The sequence below is a fragment of the Rhinolophus ferrumequinum genome, chromosome 3 (genome assembly GCF_004115265.2).
Source record: "Rhinolophus ferrumequinum isolate MPI-CBG mRhiFer1 chromosome 3, mRhiFer1_v1.p, whole genome shotgun sequence".
Taxonomy (NCBI): Eukaryota; Metazoa; Chordata; class Mammalia; order Chiroptera; family Rhinolophidae; genus Rhinolophus; species Rhinolophus ferrumequinum.
In genome coordinates this window covers 87,866,769-87,884,953 of record NC_046286.1, presented here as the reverse complement: position 1 = coordinate 87,884,953, position 18,185 = coordinate 87,866,769, and the positions used below count along the sequence as shown (strand labels likewise).

Here is an 18,185-nt window from a genome sequence, read left to right as displayed (position 1 = left end):
GTGGATGGAATGTACAAACAAATCCATTATTACTGTGCATAGAAAGCTATTCTTGCTCACTTCAGCCATGTCAATTCTATCCTAATTACGATGCTCTAGGCACTTAAAGATTTATGTTTGATTCAAGTATTTAGGAGCCCAAACTAAATGTGCCTAACACCACTGGGTTTTACAAACATAGAGTGAAAGACAGGTACTTACTTACACTTACGGGTATGTGATTAAATATTTGCAGGGCAACTCTTGAGCAGAAAACTGTAAAGATGGAGAACCATGAATGATCATTTGCATTATTTTTCTATTCATAGTGTTGGTGGGAATATAGAGAAATAAATACTCTAAATATTGGAGGGAGTGTAAATTGAAAGAAAGTTAAGATACTCTCTAAATAAAGTATAGCAATTCTGCCTCTAATAATTTATCCTAAGGAAAAAAATCACAGGTGTGTGAAAAGATTTATCTATTCATATGTTCACCAAGACGGTCAGTATAAACACCCATATGAAGGAATATGCAATCATTAAAAATGTCATAGAAGAATGTATTAGGGTATGGAAAAATGTTTACAAAATATTCTAGGTAGAGAAAAATAGGCATTAAAATTATATACAAGCTATTTCTGGTGCCAGCCAAGATGGGGAAAGATGACTACAGCCTATCATTGTCACTGATTACAACTAAAAACTCTGAACAAAAGACAAAAAAAAGCAACTACCTGAGGACTTTGAAAAGTACACAAAGCAGATGGATTGGGAACTTAAGTGAAAAGTTGGAAACAAACCATAAGGTTTGAGGTTCACGTATTTTTATTCTCCTTTTCCTAGATTTGACCTGAGGGTGAGCTAAATCCTGGAATTTTGTGCAGCAAGCGCTAACACCAAAGACTCTAGTAGAAACACCTGCTTTCCAGCAAGAGCACTGGGGACAAAAAGACTCCTGTGCGCTGGAAATTGTGAGGGAGATCTTCTTTTTCCTTTTTTGCCTTTCATTTCTCTCCCAGCTTTGCTCTGAGGATGGGTTCAGTTTCAGAACTGCGCTAGCAATAGCACAGGTATCTGCAACCCCCCAAAAACCCATCTCTCTAGCCAGAGGAACTGGGGAAAAGGAGGCCTTCTTGTATAAGCAGTGTGGGGCAAGTACAGGTTTTTTTCCCTCTTGCTGTCTCTTTGTGAAGGTAGCCTCAATTTTGTAAAGCTGCATGACAGCATGTGAGGCTAAAATTTTGAGAGGACTCCATCTTTCTGGCCAAAGGAACCAAGAAAAGGAAAATCTGAGTGCTGGGTGGGAGAAATCATGCCGAGAGCTGAAAAGGGCAACTCCTAATTCTGTGTATCAACTTACATAAGTCCTGGAGCTGCATAGAACAGCAGACGCATCAAGACCTGAACTACCATATAAACCACTGTCCCAGTCCCAGACTAGCCCCTGAGTGGTGATAGGTCCAGAAAGCATGGCAAGATCTTTGAAAATTCACCTGACATCAGAACCACCATGAAACAGAATATGAGGTTTGGCCCTAACCTGGTTGACTGTCTCCTAAACAGTTAAACAGACAAACAGATCAGCATTCTCCAAAGGACTTTAACAGGACCCAGAGTCTCACAACATAATATTCAAAATGTGCAGGCTACAATCCAAAATTACTTGACATATAAAGAGCCAGGTAAATCTGACCGATATTCAAGGGAAAGAAAATCAACAAGTGACAACTCCAAGATGTCCCAAATGTTGGAATTATCAGGAAAGGACTCCAGGACAGCTCTTGAACAATCCTCCAAAAGGCGAACACTATTTAAATGAATGAAAGACAGAAATTCTTAGTTGAGAAATAGAAGATATAAAGGAAACAAATGAAAATTGAGAAGTGAAACAGACAAAATCTGAAATTTAAAAATTCACTGATTGTGCTCAATAAACAGAGTGCATGCAAATGGTTATTTACTAAAGGATAGAGATTATCGAATTAAGTTTAAAAGACTCAACTACATGTTGTCTACAAAAAGTCCCCTTTAAATATACTGATATAAATAAAAGGATGGAAAAAGATATACTATTCAAACACTAATCCAAAGAAAGCTAGTGGAGCTACATTAATATCAAGCACCAGCAGACTTTCAAACAAGGAAAATTCAAAAGAAAGACTATTTTATAATGATAAAAGGGACAATTCATCAAGATATATAGCATTCCTAAATGTGTATGCACTTAGTAATGTCTAGGTTCCAAAATATATAAAGCAAAAAAACTGATAAAACTGAAATGGGAACTTGACAAACCCACAATTACACTTAGAAATTTCAGCGTTCCTCTCTCAGTTAATGAGACAGTAAGTAAACAGAAAATCAGCAAAGATATAGAAGACCTGACCAACGCTATTCACCAACTTTATGGAATTGACATTTAAGGAACGGTCAATAGAAGAATACGTATTTTCAAGTGCATATGGAATATTCAACATGATAGCTCATATTCTGGATTACGGAACCAAACTTAACAAATTTAAAAAAATTGAAATCATGCAAAGAATGATCTCTAACAAGAATGGAATTAAACTAGAAATAAATGCCAGAAAGATATCCAAGATACATCTACAGTGTGTAAATTAAACAACATTGCCTAAATAACCAACAGGAAATTGAAAGACTCTTGTGAAGGGGGTGGATACTTGGGAAATCTCTATACCTTTCCCTCCATTTTGCTGTGAACCTAAAACTGCTCTAAAAAAATAAAGTCTTAATAATTTTTTTAATAAAAGACTCAAAGGAAATTTTAAAAATACTCTGAAGTGAGTAACAATGAAAATAAAATGTATTAAAACTTGTGAGATGCAACTAAAGTGGTATGTAGCATTAGAAGTTTATACAGGGAAGAAAAAAAGGCTCAAATTAATAAATGAATAATCTAAGTTCCAACATCAAGAAACTAGTAAAAGAAGAATGAATTCAACTCAATATAAACAGAAATAAGTAAATAATAAAGGTAAAAAAAAAAAGAAATCAAAAACAGAAAAACAATAGGAAAAAACAGTGAAACCAAAAGCTCATTTTTGAAAAAAATCAATAAAATTGAGAAATCCTTAGACTAATGAAGGAAAAAAAGAAACAAATTATCAATATCAGGCATGACATGTGATTATCACCACGGAGAATAAAAGTAAGAAGAAAATGCTGAACTTAGACAAAATAGACCAATTCCTTGAAACACATAAACTACCAAATCTCAAAGAAAAAGAAATCAATTGAATAGTCCTATATCTTGAACTCAATCAAATTGAATTTGTAGTTGTAATTTCCAACAAAGAAAACTCTAGGTCCAGTTGTTTTCAGTGGTAAATTCTACCAAAAACTTCAGGAAGAAATAATGCCAATTCTACTCAATCTCTTCCAGAATACTGAGGAGGAATAAAACTATTATTACACTAATATCAAAGTCCGATAAAGAAGGAGAAACAGAAGAAGAAAGAGAAGGAGGAAGGGGAGGAGAAGGAGAACAAGAAGAAGGAGGAGGAGAAGAAGAAGAAACACAAATATTCCTCATGGACTGAGAGGAAAAAATCAGCAAAATATTAGTAAATCAAATGCAGCAATATTTAAAAAGGACAATACAGCACAATCAAATGCATTCACTCCAGGAATATAAGACTAGTTCAATATTTAAAAATCAATCAATATAATTCACCATATTAAAAGGAAAAAGAATTAAAAGTCATATGAACTTATCAATTTATGCAGTCAAAGCATATGACAAAATTCAACATCCATTTATGGTTTTTTAAAATGCCTTTTAGCAAAGTAGGAATAAAAGGAAATGTACTCAAACCAATAAAGGGTATATGCAAAAAACACTATAGCTAACATACTTAATCACAAAAAACTATTTTCCTCCTAAAAAAGAAATAAGGCAAAGATATCCACTCTCACCACTTCTAATTAATATCGTATTAGAAGTCTTAACCAATGCAATAAAACATGAAAAATAAATAACAGCCATGAAGATTGGAAAAGAAGAAAACCACCCATTAACAGATGACATGATTATCTATTTAAAAAAGGCAAGAAAATCTCACGGAGTCTACAGCAAATCTCTTCCAATAAGTGAGTTTAGCAAAAATCACAGGATATACAGTCAAAGTGCAAAAATCAAATGTATCTCTATATACCAGCAATAAACAACCCAGGGAGTAAAATATAACAAAATAATATTATTTGTTTCACATAAAAAGATGGCAAATAAGCACATGGGAAGATGTTCAACCTTATTAACCATTTGAGAAATGCAAATTACAACCTCAATGAGATACCACTACACACCAATCAAAATGGCTAAAATTAAAAATACTGACAACATCAAATAACTGGTAAACATCAGGAGAAACTATATCCCTCACCCATTGCTAGTAAAAATGTAAAATGGTACAGCCACTCTGGAAAACAGTTTCTCAGTTTCTTTTAAAACTAAAATTGCAACTACCATACAATCCAGCAATTGCCCTCTTGGATATTTATGCTAGAGAAATGAAAACTTGTGTTCACACAAACGTGTACATGAATGTTCACAGCAGTTTTAGTGATAATAGCTCTAAACTGGAAACAATCCAAATGTCCTTCAATGGGTGCCTGGTTAAACAAACTGTGGTGCATCTATGCCATGAAATACCACTCAGCAATAAAAAAGGAACAAAAACCACTGACGCATGTAACAACTAGGATGAATATCCAGGGAATTACTCTAAATGGAAAAAGCCAATCGCCAAAAGTCTCTCTCTCTCTCTCTCTCTCTCTCTCTCTCTCTCTCTCTCTCTCTCTCTCACACACACACACACACACACACATGATTCCATTTATACATTTTTGAAATGATAAAATCATAGAGAACAAATTAATGTTTGACAGGGGTCAAATATTAAAATGCTGAGATGCACAGAAAATTAGGGCTAAATAAGATGGAATAAATTTCTTACCTAGGGTTTCCTGTATTATACAGGGTTGGGGTGAAGGGAGAAGTGGCCATAAAAAGGCTACATGAAGTATCCTCCTGGGGATGTAACTGTTTTGTATATTGACTGTTTCAACATCAACATCTTGGAGATGACATTATGATACAGTTGTACAATATGTTACCATTGGGGAGTAAACCATACAGAGGTCCTTCTGTATTATTTCTTACAACTGGTATGACTCTACAATTATCCCAATAAAGACACCAATCAAATATAAAATATTTAATAAAAGACTGATTTTTAAAAGTACTATTTATAACAGCATTAATAAAAATAGTATAATAATTAATATAATTAATAATTAATAGTATAATAATTAAAAAGGTATAAATCTAACAAAATGTAAAGAAGCTATATGCTGAAAAGTGTAAAACACTGATGAAAGGTATCAAAGATTTAAATAAATGGAGAGATGTGTCATGTTCATGGATTGGGAGAGTAAATATTGTTAAGATGTCAATTGTCCCTGAATTGTTCTATAGATTCAATGAAATCCCCCTCAAAAATCCCACTAGGATTACTTGTAGATATTGACAAGACTATTCTAAAATTTGAACAGAAGCAAAGTAATTAGAATAGCTTAAACAAATTTTGAAAATTTCAACACTTATGATAAAGCTGCAATAATTGTGAACAGACATGTCAGTGGAACAGAATAGAGTCCAGAAATAGATACACAATGTAGTCACTTGATTTCTGAAAAAGGTACAAAGCAATTCAATGGTGAAAAGAGACTTTTTTCAAGAAATGGTGCTAGAATAACTACATCTATATGCAACAAAGAATAAGAAGAAGGAGAAGGAGAAAAAAGAAGAAAGAAGAAGAAAGACTCAACTTGACACTTACCGGACACCATACCAAAAAACTAACTCAAAATGGATCACAGGCCTAAATGTAAAACCTGAAAAGTAAAACTTCTAGAAGGAAATAGAGGATAAATTCTTTGTGACCTTGGGTTAGGTAAAAAGTTCTTAAACACCAAAAGCATGTTCCATAAAAGAAAAAAATAATTATCTAGATGTCATCAAAATGATAAACTTTTGTTCTGCAAAAGATACTACTAATAAAATGCCAAGATACACCATGGACAGGGAGAAAATGTTTGCAAATCATATTTGACAAAGGACCTTTATTCAGCATACACAAAAACTCTCAAAGCTTAACCATAAGAAACTAACTTTTTTTAATGGGCAATTGAATTGACAGTTCTCAAAGAAGATATATGTATGATAAAGATACAAAAGGAAAAGACCGTTATCATCAGTCATGAAAAAAATGGCAAATTAACACCACAATGAGATACCACCACACACTTATTAAAACAGCTAAAAATAGAACAAAAATGGACAATGTCGCACACTGACGAGGACACAGAGCAACTGGAACTCTCATACACTACTGATGGCAAAGCAATATGGCACATCCACCCTGGAAAACAATTTGGCAGTTTCTTATCCTGTTAATCATATACTTGCCACATAACCAAGCAATCCCACTCCTAGGCACATACCCAATAAAAATGAAAATTCATGTTCATACAAAAACTTGTATGCAAATGTTTGTAGCTGCTTATTTATAATTATCGCAAACTAGGAAACAACTCAAATGCCCTTCTATTTATGAGTGGATCAGCAAAGTGACCCAATACCATGGAATATTCATCAGCCATAAAATGGAACAAACTGTCAACACACAACAACATGGAGGAATCTGAAATGCATTACACTAAACAAAAAGAGCCATACTCAAAGGCTATATACTCTATGCCTCATATATTTTTCTAGAAAAAGCAAAATAGAAATAGAGAACAAATCTGTGGTTCTTAAGATTCAGGGGAGGTTTTGACCATAATGGGACTGCACGAAGGAATTATTTTCAGGTGAGTATGGTGGTGGCTGCATGAATTCTATGCATCTGTCAAAACGCATAGAACTGTACAACAAAAAAGAGTGAATTTTGCTGTATGTTAATTCAAATAAATTATACTAACCATATGTATATACTGAGCTTTTGTTTTCAAGTCTACATATGGCTCAAAAGGCAAATACCAAAATAATCCCATTGGTGTTTCTGAGTGATAAATATTTTTCTCTGTAATTTAAAAGTAATTTTTATAAAGAACATGGTTTTTCTGAAATCTGACTATAGATGGTGCGAAAAAAATGTATACACATTTTAAGAAAGGAAAAAACTGTATTAAAATTGTAATACTCAATATATACCAGTAACAAAAGATAAATCCAAGTCATGTGCATACATTTTTTTGGCACCCCCGGTATATGTAACTGCAGTCTGACTCTCTGTGTGTGTGTAAAGTTCTGAAATAAATACCATCTTGAAGTACTAAAACGCTAAGAAGCACAGAAAATTGGGGATAATTAGAATGGAATATATTTTCTTCCCTTGGGTTTCCTGTATTCTACAAATTTTTTATAATTCTATGCCTTGCTTTTGAAATTAAAATTTTAAATTATAACCGCCTGACACATCTAAATATAAGTCAATCTGAAAGGACTACACTCTTAGCTAAGTGACGATTTAGAATTCCAGGCTTCAAGAACTGTAACAAACACATTCCATTTTCTCAAGGTTCAAAATGACAGTGTTCTTGCCACTTTGCAAATTCCAGCAGTATCTGTGGTTATTCTTGATTAGACTATCTCGATCAAGCTCACCGAAGCTACACTGCATATCTTTGCTCCACAATAGATCTGATCAAGGAATGTCTCACATTCAAAGAGAGCTCTGTGCTCACTGTACTCTGGTAGGATGGCCCTGCAGGTGAGAAGTGAGCCCTTTGGCTAACTAGCCATAGGCTGCTAGACACAAAAGAGAGCTCTGTTGTTATGGAATCCTAAGCAGCAAGATTTTTCTAAGCATGCTTGGATCACAGGAACATCTGATTCAACATGGAAAATTGTACTATTGTTCACGCTTCCACAGAAACATATGACATTTCTGGGGAACGCAGAAAAACAAATGAAAACCCTCAAAGCAGCTACCAATTTTGTTAAATGTTATACCAGACGTGGGGGATGGCGGGGATGGGAAAAGAAGTGACCTCAACTAGTGATCAGATGACTTTCTATAATTTCAATAACATTTGCAACTAAGAAAGGGAACGAGTGATTATATCCTCAACTATCTCTCCTACTCTGACAAAACCAGACCCCTATTTTATGTTTGATTCAAAAGAAACACGTTCAAAGAAGGTGAAGAAGATTCTATGCTAAGTATTATATTCACAATTTTTCCCCGGGTTAGGAAAAGGCATTATTTAATCCTTCAAGTTTACGTGGACATTTCAGAGTCAAGTCTGATACTACTGAAAAAAAAATTTGCATTTTCACCCTTTGTATAACATCCAAATACAAACAAAGAAACAAATAACCCACCTCATTTTGTTCACTGAGTACTCAATGAACTATTGGCCTTCACATGACACGCTACGGTTTTGAGTGGCAAAGCTAAGTGCCATCCATAGTTACATAATGACATACAGCATCTCTTCTCAAGACAGTTTATTTCTTATTTAAAATTAAGCCATGAACTAGAGTCAAGAATATTTTCTTATAAGTATATAAGTAAATATAAGACAAATTCAAAGCATTGTTTAATATACTTACGCAGTTTATTCTGCCTCTTTAAATGTCAAAAATTTTTAGTATGTCTAAAAGCCAGAAAATGTATCCTCCTGGTATACTTGACCATTTCCTGATCTTTAAACATCCCAAGCTTTTCAACATCTGAGCCCTTATTTATCCTTCTGTAGTTTTCTTAAATTCTTTTGTGATATGGATTTAGACACAAAAATACGTGCCAAGATTATATTACCTTCAACCTGTACAAAAATGCCCCCACCCAATCAAAGTATAACACCATGCCTTTGGCTTTCATAAAATCATGACATAAGAAACATCAGCTATAAGAACATTTCTATATATTTTGCTAAAAACCAATCAAAGGCATTATCTACTATGCTTCCCGATGTTCTTTGTATGACGATCTGAGTAATAAATAACCTTGAAAATTCAGTCAGTGCGTAGAAAGAACTATTTCTCCTGATAAATTGTCGAGCTTCCTTTATGCCAGCTCTAGGGACAATGCGACCAAATGTGTATTCTTTTTCGCCTTGCTTGCCCTGAAGATTAGCTAAATTTGTTTCACAATGGCAATAAATAACTTATCCCAGGTGCCGAACACATACTTTTCTCCTTTTATTTTAAAGTTGTCATTTTTTCCAACATGTTTTAATCATGTCACAGTAAAAGTCACCTTCAATGTATTTTGAAATATGTTTAAATGTTTTCAATACAGTAGGCAGAATTAATATACGGAGGCTGTGTCCTCCAAACTCTTCCATGTTAAATTACAAAACAGAAAATGGCGTTGCCTACAGCAGCATCTATCACACTAGAACGTGCAGACGAACCACCTAGTCATGATCTTATTAAAGTGTCAAGTCTGATTCAGGTCAGGGGTGGAGCCAGGGGTCCCCCATTTCTAGCAGGACCCCTGATGAGGTCAGTGCTCGGGTCCTCAGACCAGACTTTGAGGAGGCAGGACCTAAACAAGCTACTCTCCATGCGTAAATGACAAGTCAGTACCAGAAGAACAATAAGTAAAAGGCAGCCTTAAGAAATGATAACTCTCAAAAATGGTGAATACCGCAAACTAGAGCAAATGGGATAGCCAGATTTTTGTTTCAGTCTTCAAAAATCCAGTGTCCTAAATCCAATGTCACTATTAATTTAATTTTTAGTAACAAATGTCTAATGCGTGTTGTTCAAAAGAAGGTGATTCTGGCTCATGCATGTTAAACACTCTACCATATACATCGGAATAAAGTTCCGGTTGATATATTTCAAAAATCCCTATTATTTTGAATGTTTTAGGAGGAGATAGGACAAGAAAGGAATGTTCCTTGAAAATCTGGTAAGAGAAAGATTCCATGTGGTCAATGGTTACAAACACCTATCATACCCCAGTACTACTCTGAGGCCTCAACATGCAGTTGCCTTTTCCTTTATGCTGGTTTTATTCTGATTCTTCATTTTTATCATCTTTGGAACCAACTGTTATGTAACTTGGAGGGGGGGGAGCAATTATCCTTTAATTAGTGGTAAGTGAATGAATCTGCCTGAGCTATAATATCTGTTAAGAAAATATTTGAACATCAGTTCATTTAAATTGTCTTCCTTTCCAGCTGATTTCCAGGTAAGGGTATTCCTTCTCCTAGCATGACATGTTACAGGATAGTCTCTAAAATATTTTAGAGATCTAGTTTTTCCAATGTTGTTTTTATAGATTCTCATAGTGCCCCCTGTTACATATATGTCTCCTCTGCATAGTTTAATACATGCAAATGCAGTAGGCAAAAACCTGTGTTTTGGTTAAATCTAAAATTAACAAGTTATCTAATGTACATAAAGAACTAGTTGAGTCACTAGATAAATACATTTAAGTTTTTCTTTTTTTACCCCTAGGTCAGAGGACTTAAAGCCAAGTGTATTAGGTTTCTATTGCTGCTGTAACAAATTACCGAGTTTCCCCGAAAATAAGACCTGGCCAGACTATCAGCTCTAATACATCTTTTGGAGCAAAAATTAATATAAGACCCAGTATTATATTACATTATATTATACTATGTTATATTATATTATATATTATATTATATTGTATTATATAAGACCCAGTCTTGTATTATATTAAAATAAGACTGGGTCTTATTTTAATTTTTGCTCCAAAAGACGCATTAGAGCTGATTGTCCGGCTAGGTCTTATTTTCAGGGAAACACAGTACTTAGCGGCTTAAACAACATACAATTACTATTTTATAGATCTGGAAGGCAGAGGTCCAAAATAGGTCTCACTGGGCTAAAACCAAGGTGTCAGCAGGGCTGTGTTCCTTCTGGAGGCTTGAGGGGAGAATTTATTTCCTTGTCCTTTCCAACTTCTAGACAATTCCCACATTCCTTGGCTCTTGGCCTTTTCCTTTATCTTTAAAGCCAGCAATGTTGCATCTCTCTGTGACTTTCTTCAGCAGTCACGTCCCCTCCACCTGACTCCTTTTCCACCTCCCTCAAAAACCCTTGTGACTACATTGGGCACACCTGGATAATCCCGGATGACTCCCCTTTGCAATGTAACCTAACATCTTCACAGGTCCTGGGGATTAGGACATGGACATCTTTGGGGACACATTATTCAGTCTACCACCATTTCCATTTACTAATGAATTTTCTTGAAGCACTTTCTTTTATAGTTAGTTCTTATAGTTTAGTTCTCTTCAATGCTAGGAAGAGGAGCTCTTGGGAAATAACGGTATAAAATTACTGAGAGCAAAAACTTGCATTCCAGTTTTTAACTATGAGCTCTCTTTCTATTGGGATGACTCTCATACTCAAAGAAAGATATGGATACAGCTGGAATGGCCACTGCCACCTAACCATCTACTCCTGGATACCATGTAGCCTGAGACTCCCAACTTATGCCATGGACCATGGAATCAGACTGTGGCCGCCAGGATAAGGATCCAGAGTCTCTGCAGTCCAACCTGACTAGAAAACAGGCCTTCTAACAAAAATTTTGAGAAGCTAACCCCTCTTCCCAAATTGCTCTAATGAGCAAAGAATCATTAAAATTGCCCAAGACACTAAGCAATAAAGTCTATTCCATCTTTTCAACACGAAAAAAGTGAAAAGTTAAATGGGTGAATTATAGTAGCCTAATCTTTTCATGCCATTCCTGGGGATTGACAGGTTGGTTGTTTTAACAGCTGTACAATATGCTTAAGCTCTAAAGACTCTAAATCTCTAAAAATAATATGTTGTTGTGTGAGTGTTTCCATGAATATATTCTTGACATATTTTCTTCTAGGAAGTCTTGATTAAAGATAATTATTATATTTCAATCAGAAGCCACAGAGAGTAAGAGGTTTGACTGACTGGCTGAAGGCCCTATTCAAACTGAGTCTAAATACGAAACAAAATAAAAGTTTCCAATTTGAATTTATGCCTGAATTCTGATGGACAAAACTATTATTTGTGAAGATCATTATTTAAAATAGGCAAGTCCAATCATCAAACGCTAAACTATAAACCGTAGGATAGTTTAAATAGAGTGAAATTGGCTCTACTACAGTTTCATGTCACACAAAGATTATGAGAGGTATATTGTTTCTTGAGTCTTGTTTTTTAATGAAGTAAGCAGTGCCAACGTGAGAAGCAATAATCTCTCATGGATTAACCAACTTCAATTTCTATCCCTCTCACCTGCTGACCCCCTCCTCTGCTTTCCCCAAACTACATTTAAGGTGAGGTTGTTTCTGAAAACTGTTCATCGTTCCTGTGGCTCAAGTGGAGGCTCCATTAGTATTTTAGCTCAACACTGCTCCTTGGTGATACTCAAAAGGACCAGCTCTAAGTGACACCTGACTGAGGAATGGGATACTATAGTGATCTAAGAGGAATTTTGTTCACATAGCCCCTTAAAGAATTCTGAAAACCTATGCACATATTTTTAAGTAACAGCTAAACCTTTTTAACGTAAGTTTAAACACTTGAAAAAGGGACATGATTTCTAATGCTCTGACACATTTTTATCAGAACCTCAGGGCTGCAGATTTCACTCCATCTATGGAAAATGTCTGCTATATAACATAATTGGCAAAACCAATCTTCGTTGATAAGCCAATCAACCCAATAAGACTCCCAGTCAAAACAAGTCTGATTTCATTTTTCAGTCAAATAGGAAGATGTTCCTGGTGACAATCATCTATCTTCTGAATGCTAAAAGGAAAGATAAATACAGCACAAAGCCCTGTCATGTGCTCGTCCCCTGGATGAATGGGGAGGAAGATAAAAGAACTGGCAGGCAGGCATCACCCATGTTCACAAGCAGATCAGTTTCAAGAAAAGAGATGAAAGTTGAGGATCTGAAAATTGAAACCCTTGAAACACTCCATGCCCTGGGAAGTCTTGGTGCTCTGGGGTACGAGCACAGTTTGAAGACTGATGGGAAAAAGAACTTAAATTTCTCTCTGAAAGTGTCTAACATGACACAAATACAAGGTGGTATTTCTAAATTAAAACCCTGGGACTGTATTTCTTTGAAGAATACTAAGCCTTTGGAAATATCTGAAAACAGGTATCAAGTTCTCTTCATCAAAATGGAGGGTCAACAATTAGAGATTATAACCTTGCTTGTATAGTCAACCTCATGTATGATCTTGGATGGACAGTTCTGGCGTCCCCGGAGCTGGTGCTACAGTTTCTGTAGTCCTTAGCATTGGTTGCTTTTGTTTCAACCCATACTTGGTCATCTTGTAGTGTGTTGGGCCCAGTCTACATTAGTCCCTTTTCCTAGGTTCCACTCCATGTCATTCTTGGGCGTATGTTCATGTTCTGATTTTCTGGCCTTTTCAGTGCCAGAAGTGGGTATGTTTACAAAACAAACAAACAAACAAACAGTAGGGGTCAAGGCTATTATGTTGTACCAAAAGAAGAGCTGCTTATGCAAACTACTGCAAACGTTTACATGGGAAGATAAAGAAGAGTGTCAAGTCACACTGGAAATGCAGTTTTAAAATCTCTCTTCCCTAATGTTTTTGGGTAAAAGGTTGTAAGGAAATTACTGACAATGGGGGGGGAAAAACAGATGCAAAAAAGACAACTTTATTAGGTGCTTCTATGTGAAGAGGATTTTGGTACTTTCAGAGGAAGCTTCAAGTAATTCGACAGTACCCAGTTTCCTCTGGTGCTGCAACTTGATCCCACGATGGGTGCTCCAGAAAGCACCTTGGGGGCGTAGGGGTCTGAGGCCTGGCCGGCAAGATCAAGGTCGTCCAATCCATTTGCTAAGTGGAGAATCTTTCCGTATCACCTCTTAGAAGGAGGTCTGTGTTTCCCTCCAAATACCCCACCACCTGGCTGCCCCCCACCTCCACTCGTGCCCCAATCACCGGGAAACGTTGGCTGGTGCAGAGGGGGTACCGTGGGGGCAGCCAGGCCTTTCGACGCAATCACTGGGGAAGAGGCGAGGACAGGGGTGGGAGCTGGAGGCGCGCTCCCGCGCAGGTGCTCACACACCCACAAACACTCGGGCTCGGGTGCAGGGCAGACGGGGGAGGGGGGGACGGCCTTACCAGATCAATGAACGTCAGGAATTTCCAGCTCCCTCCGTAGGTCTGATGAGAGGGCATTTCGATAGCCTTGTAGTTGCACAGGATAGAGCAGTAGGACAGCAGAATCGCCACCCGCAGCACTTGGCAAGGAACAAGCGCCATGTCCGCCAAGGCCTGCACTGAGCTGGGCAGCGAGGAGACAGGGCGGAAGGCACGGGGCGCGCGCCGTGGGAAGCCCGGCGCGGCGGGCGGGCGGGCGGGGCGGGGCGGAGGCGGGCGCGCCCCGCGGGACCGGCGCGACCGCGAGTGCCGGAGCGATCTGTGCGGGCGGGGCAGCGGTTGCGGGCTCTGACGGCGGCCGGGGCCCGGCGGGCGGCGTGGCGTCAGCTCTTTCGTCATCTCCGTCATTCTGCGTTCTCGGGGTCCCAGGAGACCCGGCCGGGGGCGCCCCCTAGGTGTCCCAGGAGTGTGGAAGGGGCGCCCGGGACTGGAACCAGGGCTCGGGAAGGGAGCGCCGAGCTCTGGGGGCCGCCGCGGGTCGCACCAGCCTGGTGGAGAGGGTGCGCGGCCGGGCGGCAGGTCGGGAACCCTGCACTGAAAGAGGGGACCCCAGTGTCGACCACCGTTCCCACTGAGCTGCGGAGTTTCCTGGGGTGGCCAAGTGGGGTGCTTGGTGCTGAGGAACTGGAGAAGCGTGAACGTGGGGTATCACTTGGAACACCAGTAGAGTGACTTGCTTTATTTTGAACCTAAGTGGATTTTTAGTGTCAGGCTACTTTCCATCACTATGAAATTCCCTTACAAATTCCATTTCAGTAGATGAAGTGCCCTGCACTTTCCATAGAAAATTTACAAATATCCTATTAATATACAACAAGACGGACTGTGAACTTTTGACAAGAGGTTTATAAATAAAAGATTGTAAAGAGAGTATCAGGTAACTGTTTATGTTACAAGATTGTATTCAGTTTAAAAGCAAATCATTCTGAGTTTGGATGTAAAACCTGTGTGTGTAATACTAATATTTTGAGGGTTAAATTGTTTTTGCCCTTTTACTTACTTATTTTTTTCCTACAGTACACATCCAGGGCTTAATGGAAGGAAAATAAATACAAACTGGATTCCCTCTGCCTTCCAGTAAATGTTGTCACCTTGGAGTTGCATCAGTCTGTGGGCAGCATTGTTTTTGTTTTGTTTTTTAAAATCATGATCACATTTCAGCCAACCAGCTGCAGGGTCAAATTATGAAAAGAAAATGGGTATTTCCTGTGGATGCATTTAAAACAGGTGTGCTCTCTAAATAGTCTCTGAGTCAGAAACTGTGGAGGGAGGGTGCAGGGAAAGCAGAGTGAGAGAGTGTGGAAACTCATGAATGTTTGCCTGAAATTTTGCAATCAAGTTCTAAAACAAAATAAAGAAACCCAGTAGATTTTAAAAATGGGCTTTATAATTATGCTAATAGAAATGATGTCACAAAAAATTAAGATAATTCTAAGAAGATTCTACTAGCCTAAAACTATTCATTATTGACAAATTATAGTTTCCATTTAAAAGTTGGGTCTGTTTTTTTAAAATTGTGTATCCATGTCTCACGTTTATAAGATTGCAAAATTAAAAAAGTAGATCTAGTGAAGACCTATCTTACTAGGTCCTTAATAAAATTTTATGAGTTCATGTGACATCCTCATAGTTTGATGTACCTTCCTACTTCAGAATTTAGAAAATCATTAATAAGACTCCCTGTCCTCATCATTACAAAATATAATAATATTTTCATAAAGCCATTTAAAGTTTTATTCTGTGGTCAGTTTCTTTTTAAATAAAAATAACATTCAAAGAAGTGTTTTGAAGCTATTCTAATGGGCTTGCCTCTTTTATTTTGTGATTTGCTAACCATGGTAAGACAGTGAGTTTTGTGGGTGATTTTTTTTAATGAAACATTTGCATAAACCGTGCCGCAAATATTTCATGAAAATATCAGTCCACAATTTTGGGAACTTCTTGATAACTATGTATTAACCCGTCCAGGTTGCTCGTTTTGCTTTGTAGACCTTATCTAATAACCTTAGTTATGTTTTAAAGGTATTCTTTATGATAAAATATTAATCTACAAATTGTGTTTCTACAGTGTAAATAATATAATGGGGTATTGCTTTTAAACTTCACTCAGTAGAAAGTTATCCCTTTTTATGAACTATAATATTCACTGACATATATTTACATGATAATTCCATATTTGAGTTACAAAACACGGTTTTTCATTGTACAGAAGAAATACCTACATGTCACTTATTTATCTTTCTCATTTTACCACAAAATTAGTGGGGATGGAGGGGAATAGATTTATCCAGGTGAGTTTCATGGAAACATGTTTTACAAGGGAAGATTTCAAGACCCTGTTTTAGCTTCCAGTTACGTTAGTGTTCTTGAACTATTGTAATAGCTCTTCCTCTTAGTCTATAATGGGCTGAAGACACTTTTCTTCAAGTACTTCTGAAAACTGATAAAGCTTTTTTCTTTCTTTTCTTTTCCTTTTTTTTGTTTTGAGGGAAAAGGTGATGATAATCCTTAATTTGAGAAAAGATGGGGACCCCTATATCTCCCTTATGTTGTATTCCAGGAAGCCAACTTCATATAGCCATGGGTCTTTGCTTAAAAATGCATGAAGAATTGTGTTTATGCATATCCGTACAATATCCAATGTTTATGCATTTTCTTTGATTCAGTTTTCACATTAGTAAGCATTTTCTAACAAAATCAATATATTTGAGCAAATTATTTTCCCCACTCACATTTGTCTGCACCACAAAGGTACAAGTTCGGATGTGTCTGTCTGAGAGCTTAGGGCATGGGAAAATCCCCTCAGTATAATAGAAATGATAACTTTGGGTTGCTTTTTTTCTTTCATTATAGAAGTAACATATTTATTATATTAAAATAGAACAGTTTAAAAAAATTACCCCACTCTCATCAACCAGAGAAGATACTGCAAATAGTATATACCTGCCAGTTTCTTTACAATACAGACTTAGCGAGTTGTTACATACCATTTAACACTTTGCATCAAGCATATTTTTTCTTGCTTGAAATTTAATAAGCATGTTCCTTATTATTTAAAACTCTTTGTAAATTATGTTTAATGATTTCACAGCATGACATAATATGAACATATATTTTGCTTAATCTTTTCTCTGTTTTGAATATTTGGGTTGTTTCCAGCTTTTTACCACTATAAATACATTGTAATATATGCATTTTGAGTTGAGAAAGCCACTTTTTAAGGATTATTTGTAGCTTAAAACCAGTTAAGAAACCACCCTTTCATTAAGAAACCAACTTAATGAGTATATTTTTTTCACACATGTTTATATGATTTGAGCCAAGGAGAGCTCTTTTGCCATAGAGGGCAATTGGGAAAGATTAAGATTTAAGTGAAAGAAGTAGATCACAATAATCCTTTTTTCCAACAACTGAGGCTCACTCCAGATTTTTTAAATTGCCTTAGGTACGAAACATAGTGCCAATGCATTTAGTTAGATTTTTTTCACTGTTAAGCATGAAGAGTTGTTATTCATAGGCCAAATGAGCATCCGCTAATAGCAGTTGTGCTAATGTTGCTGGTTGCAACAGTTTTTGCTGACTTACAGATGGACTGTCCGTGCTATAGGGAACTCTATGACTTGTCAGGAGATTTCTAAATACCATGGATTCTGTGGAGAGTCATTGAAAAGCTTTTGAAAAAGTAGTATGGAGATTAGGTGAGAGTCACCATCTAGATCTCATACAGATCTGAAACATCCCCCCCACCCCCCACTCCCTCAAATCTGTCTTTGCATTTGCCAGGGTTACTCACTCATCCTGCTTGAACATTCTCTCATCATCTTGTGCGTATATCCAAACACAGCACATCCCGCAGGCAGGCTGTGGTATAAATCCACTTTGACAATCCCACTTCGGGATATAGGATGTGGTCTTCCTGCTCTCAACAAGCCACATGGTTGGCTTAGGGAGATTCAAATTCTATGTGTTCTCACTGTACTCATTTCAAAAGCCTCCCAAAAG

The 18,185-nt window shown here is 36.9% G+C and overlaps 1 protein-coding gene across 4 annotated transcripts in view; it reads right to left on the bottom strand.

Moving 5' to 3' along the window:
- Positions 1 to 14,531, bottom strand: part of AIG1 (androgen induced 1) — a 224,627-nt gene extending 210,096 nt beyond the window's left edge. For 2 of the 4 annotated variants that reach the window (XM_033102911.1, XM_033102912.1), the window contains exons 1-2: positions 14,471 to 14,531; positions 14,145 to 14,302 (exon numbers count right to left, since the gene is read on the bottom strand). In XM_033102911.1, coding sequence (XP_032958802.1) covers positions 14,145 to 14,302; positions 14,471 to 14,531 — 219 coding nt within the window. Of the gene's footprint in view, positions 1 to 14,144; positions 14,385 to 14,470 lie in introns of those variants that run through there. The other 2 variants (XM_033102914.1, XM_033102915.1) reach the window with 2 other exon arrangements.
- Positions 14,532 to 18,185: the final 3,654 nt, after the last annotated feature.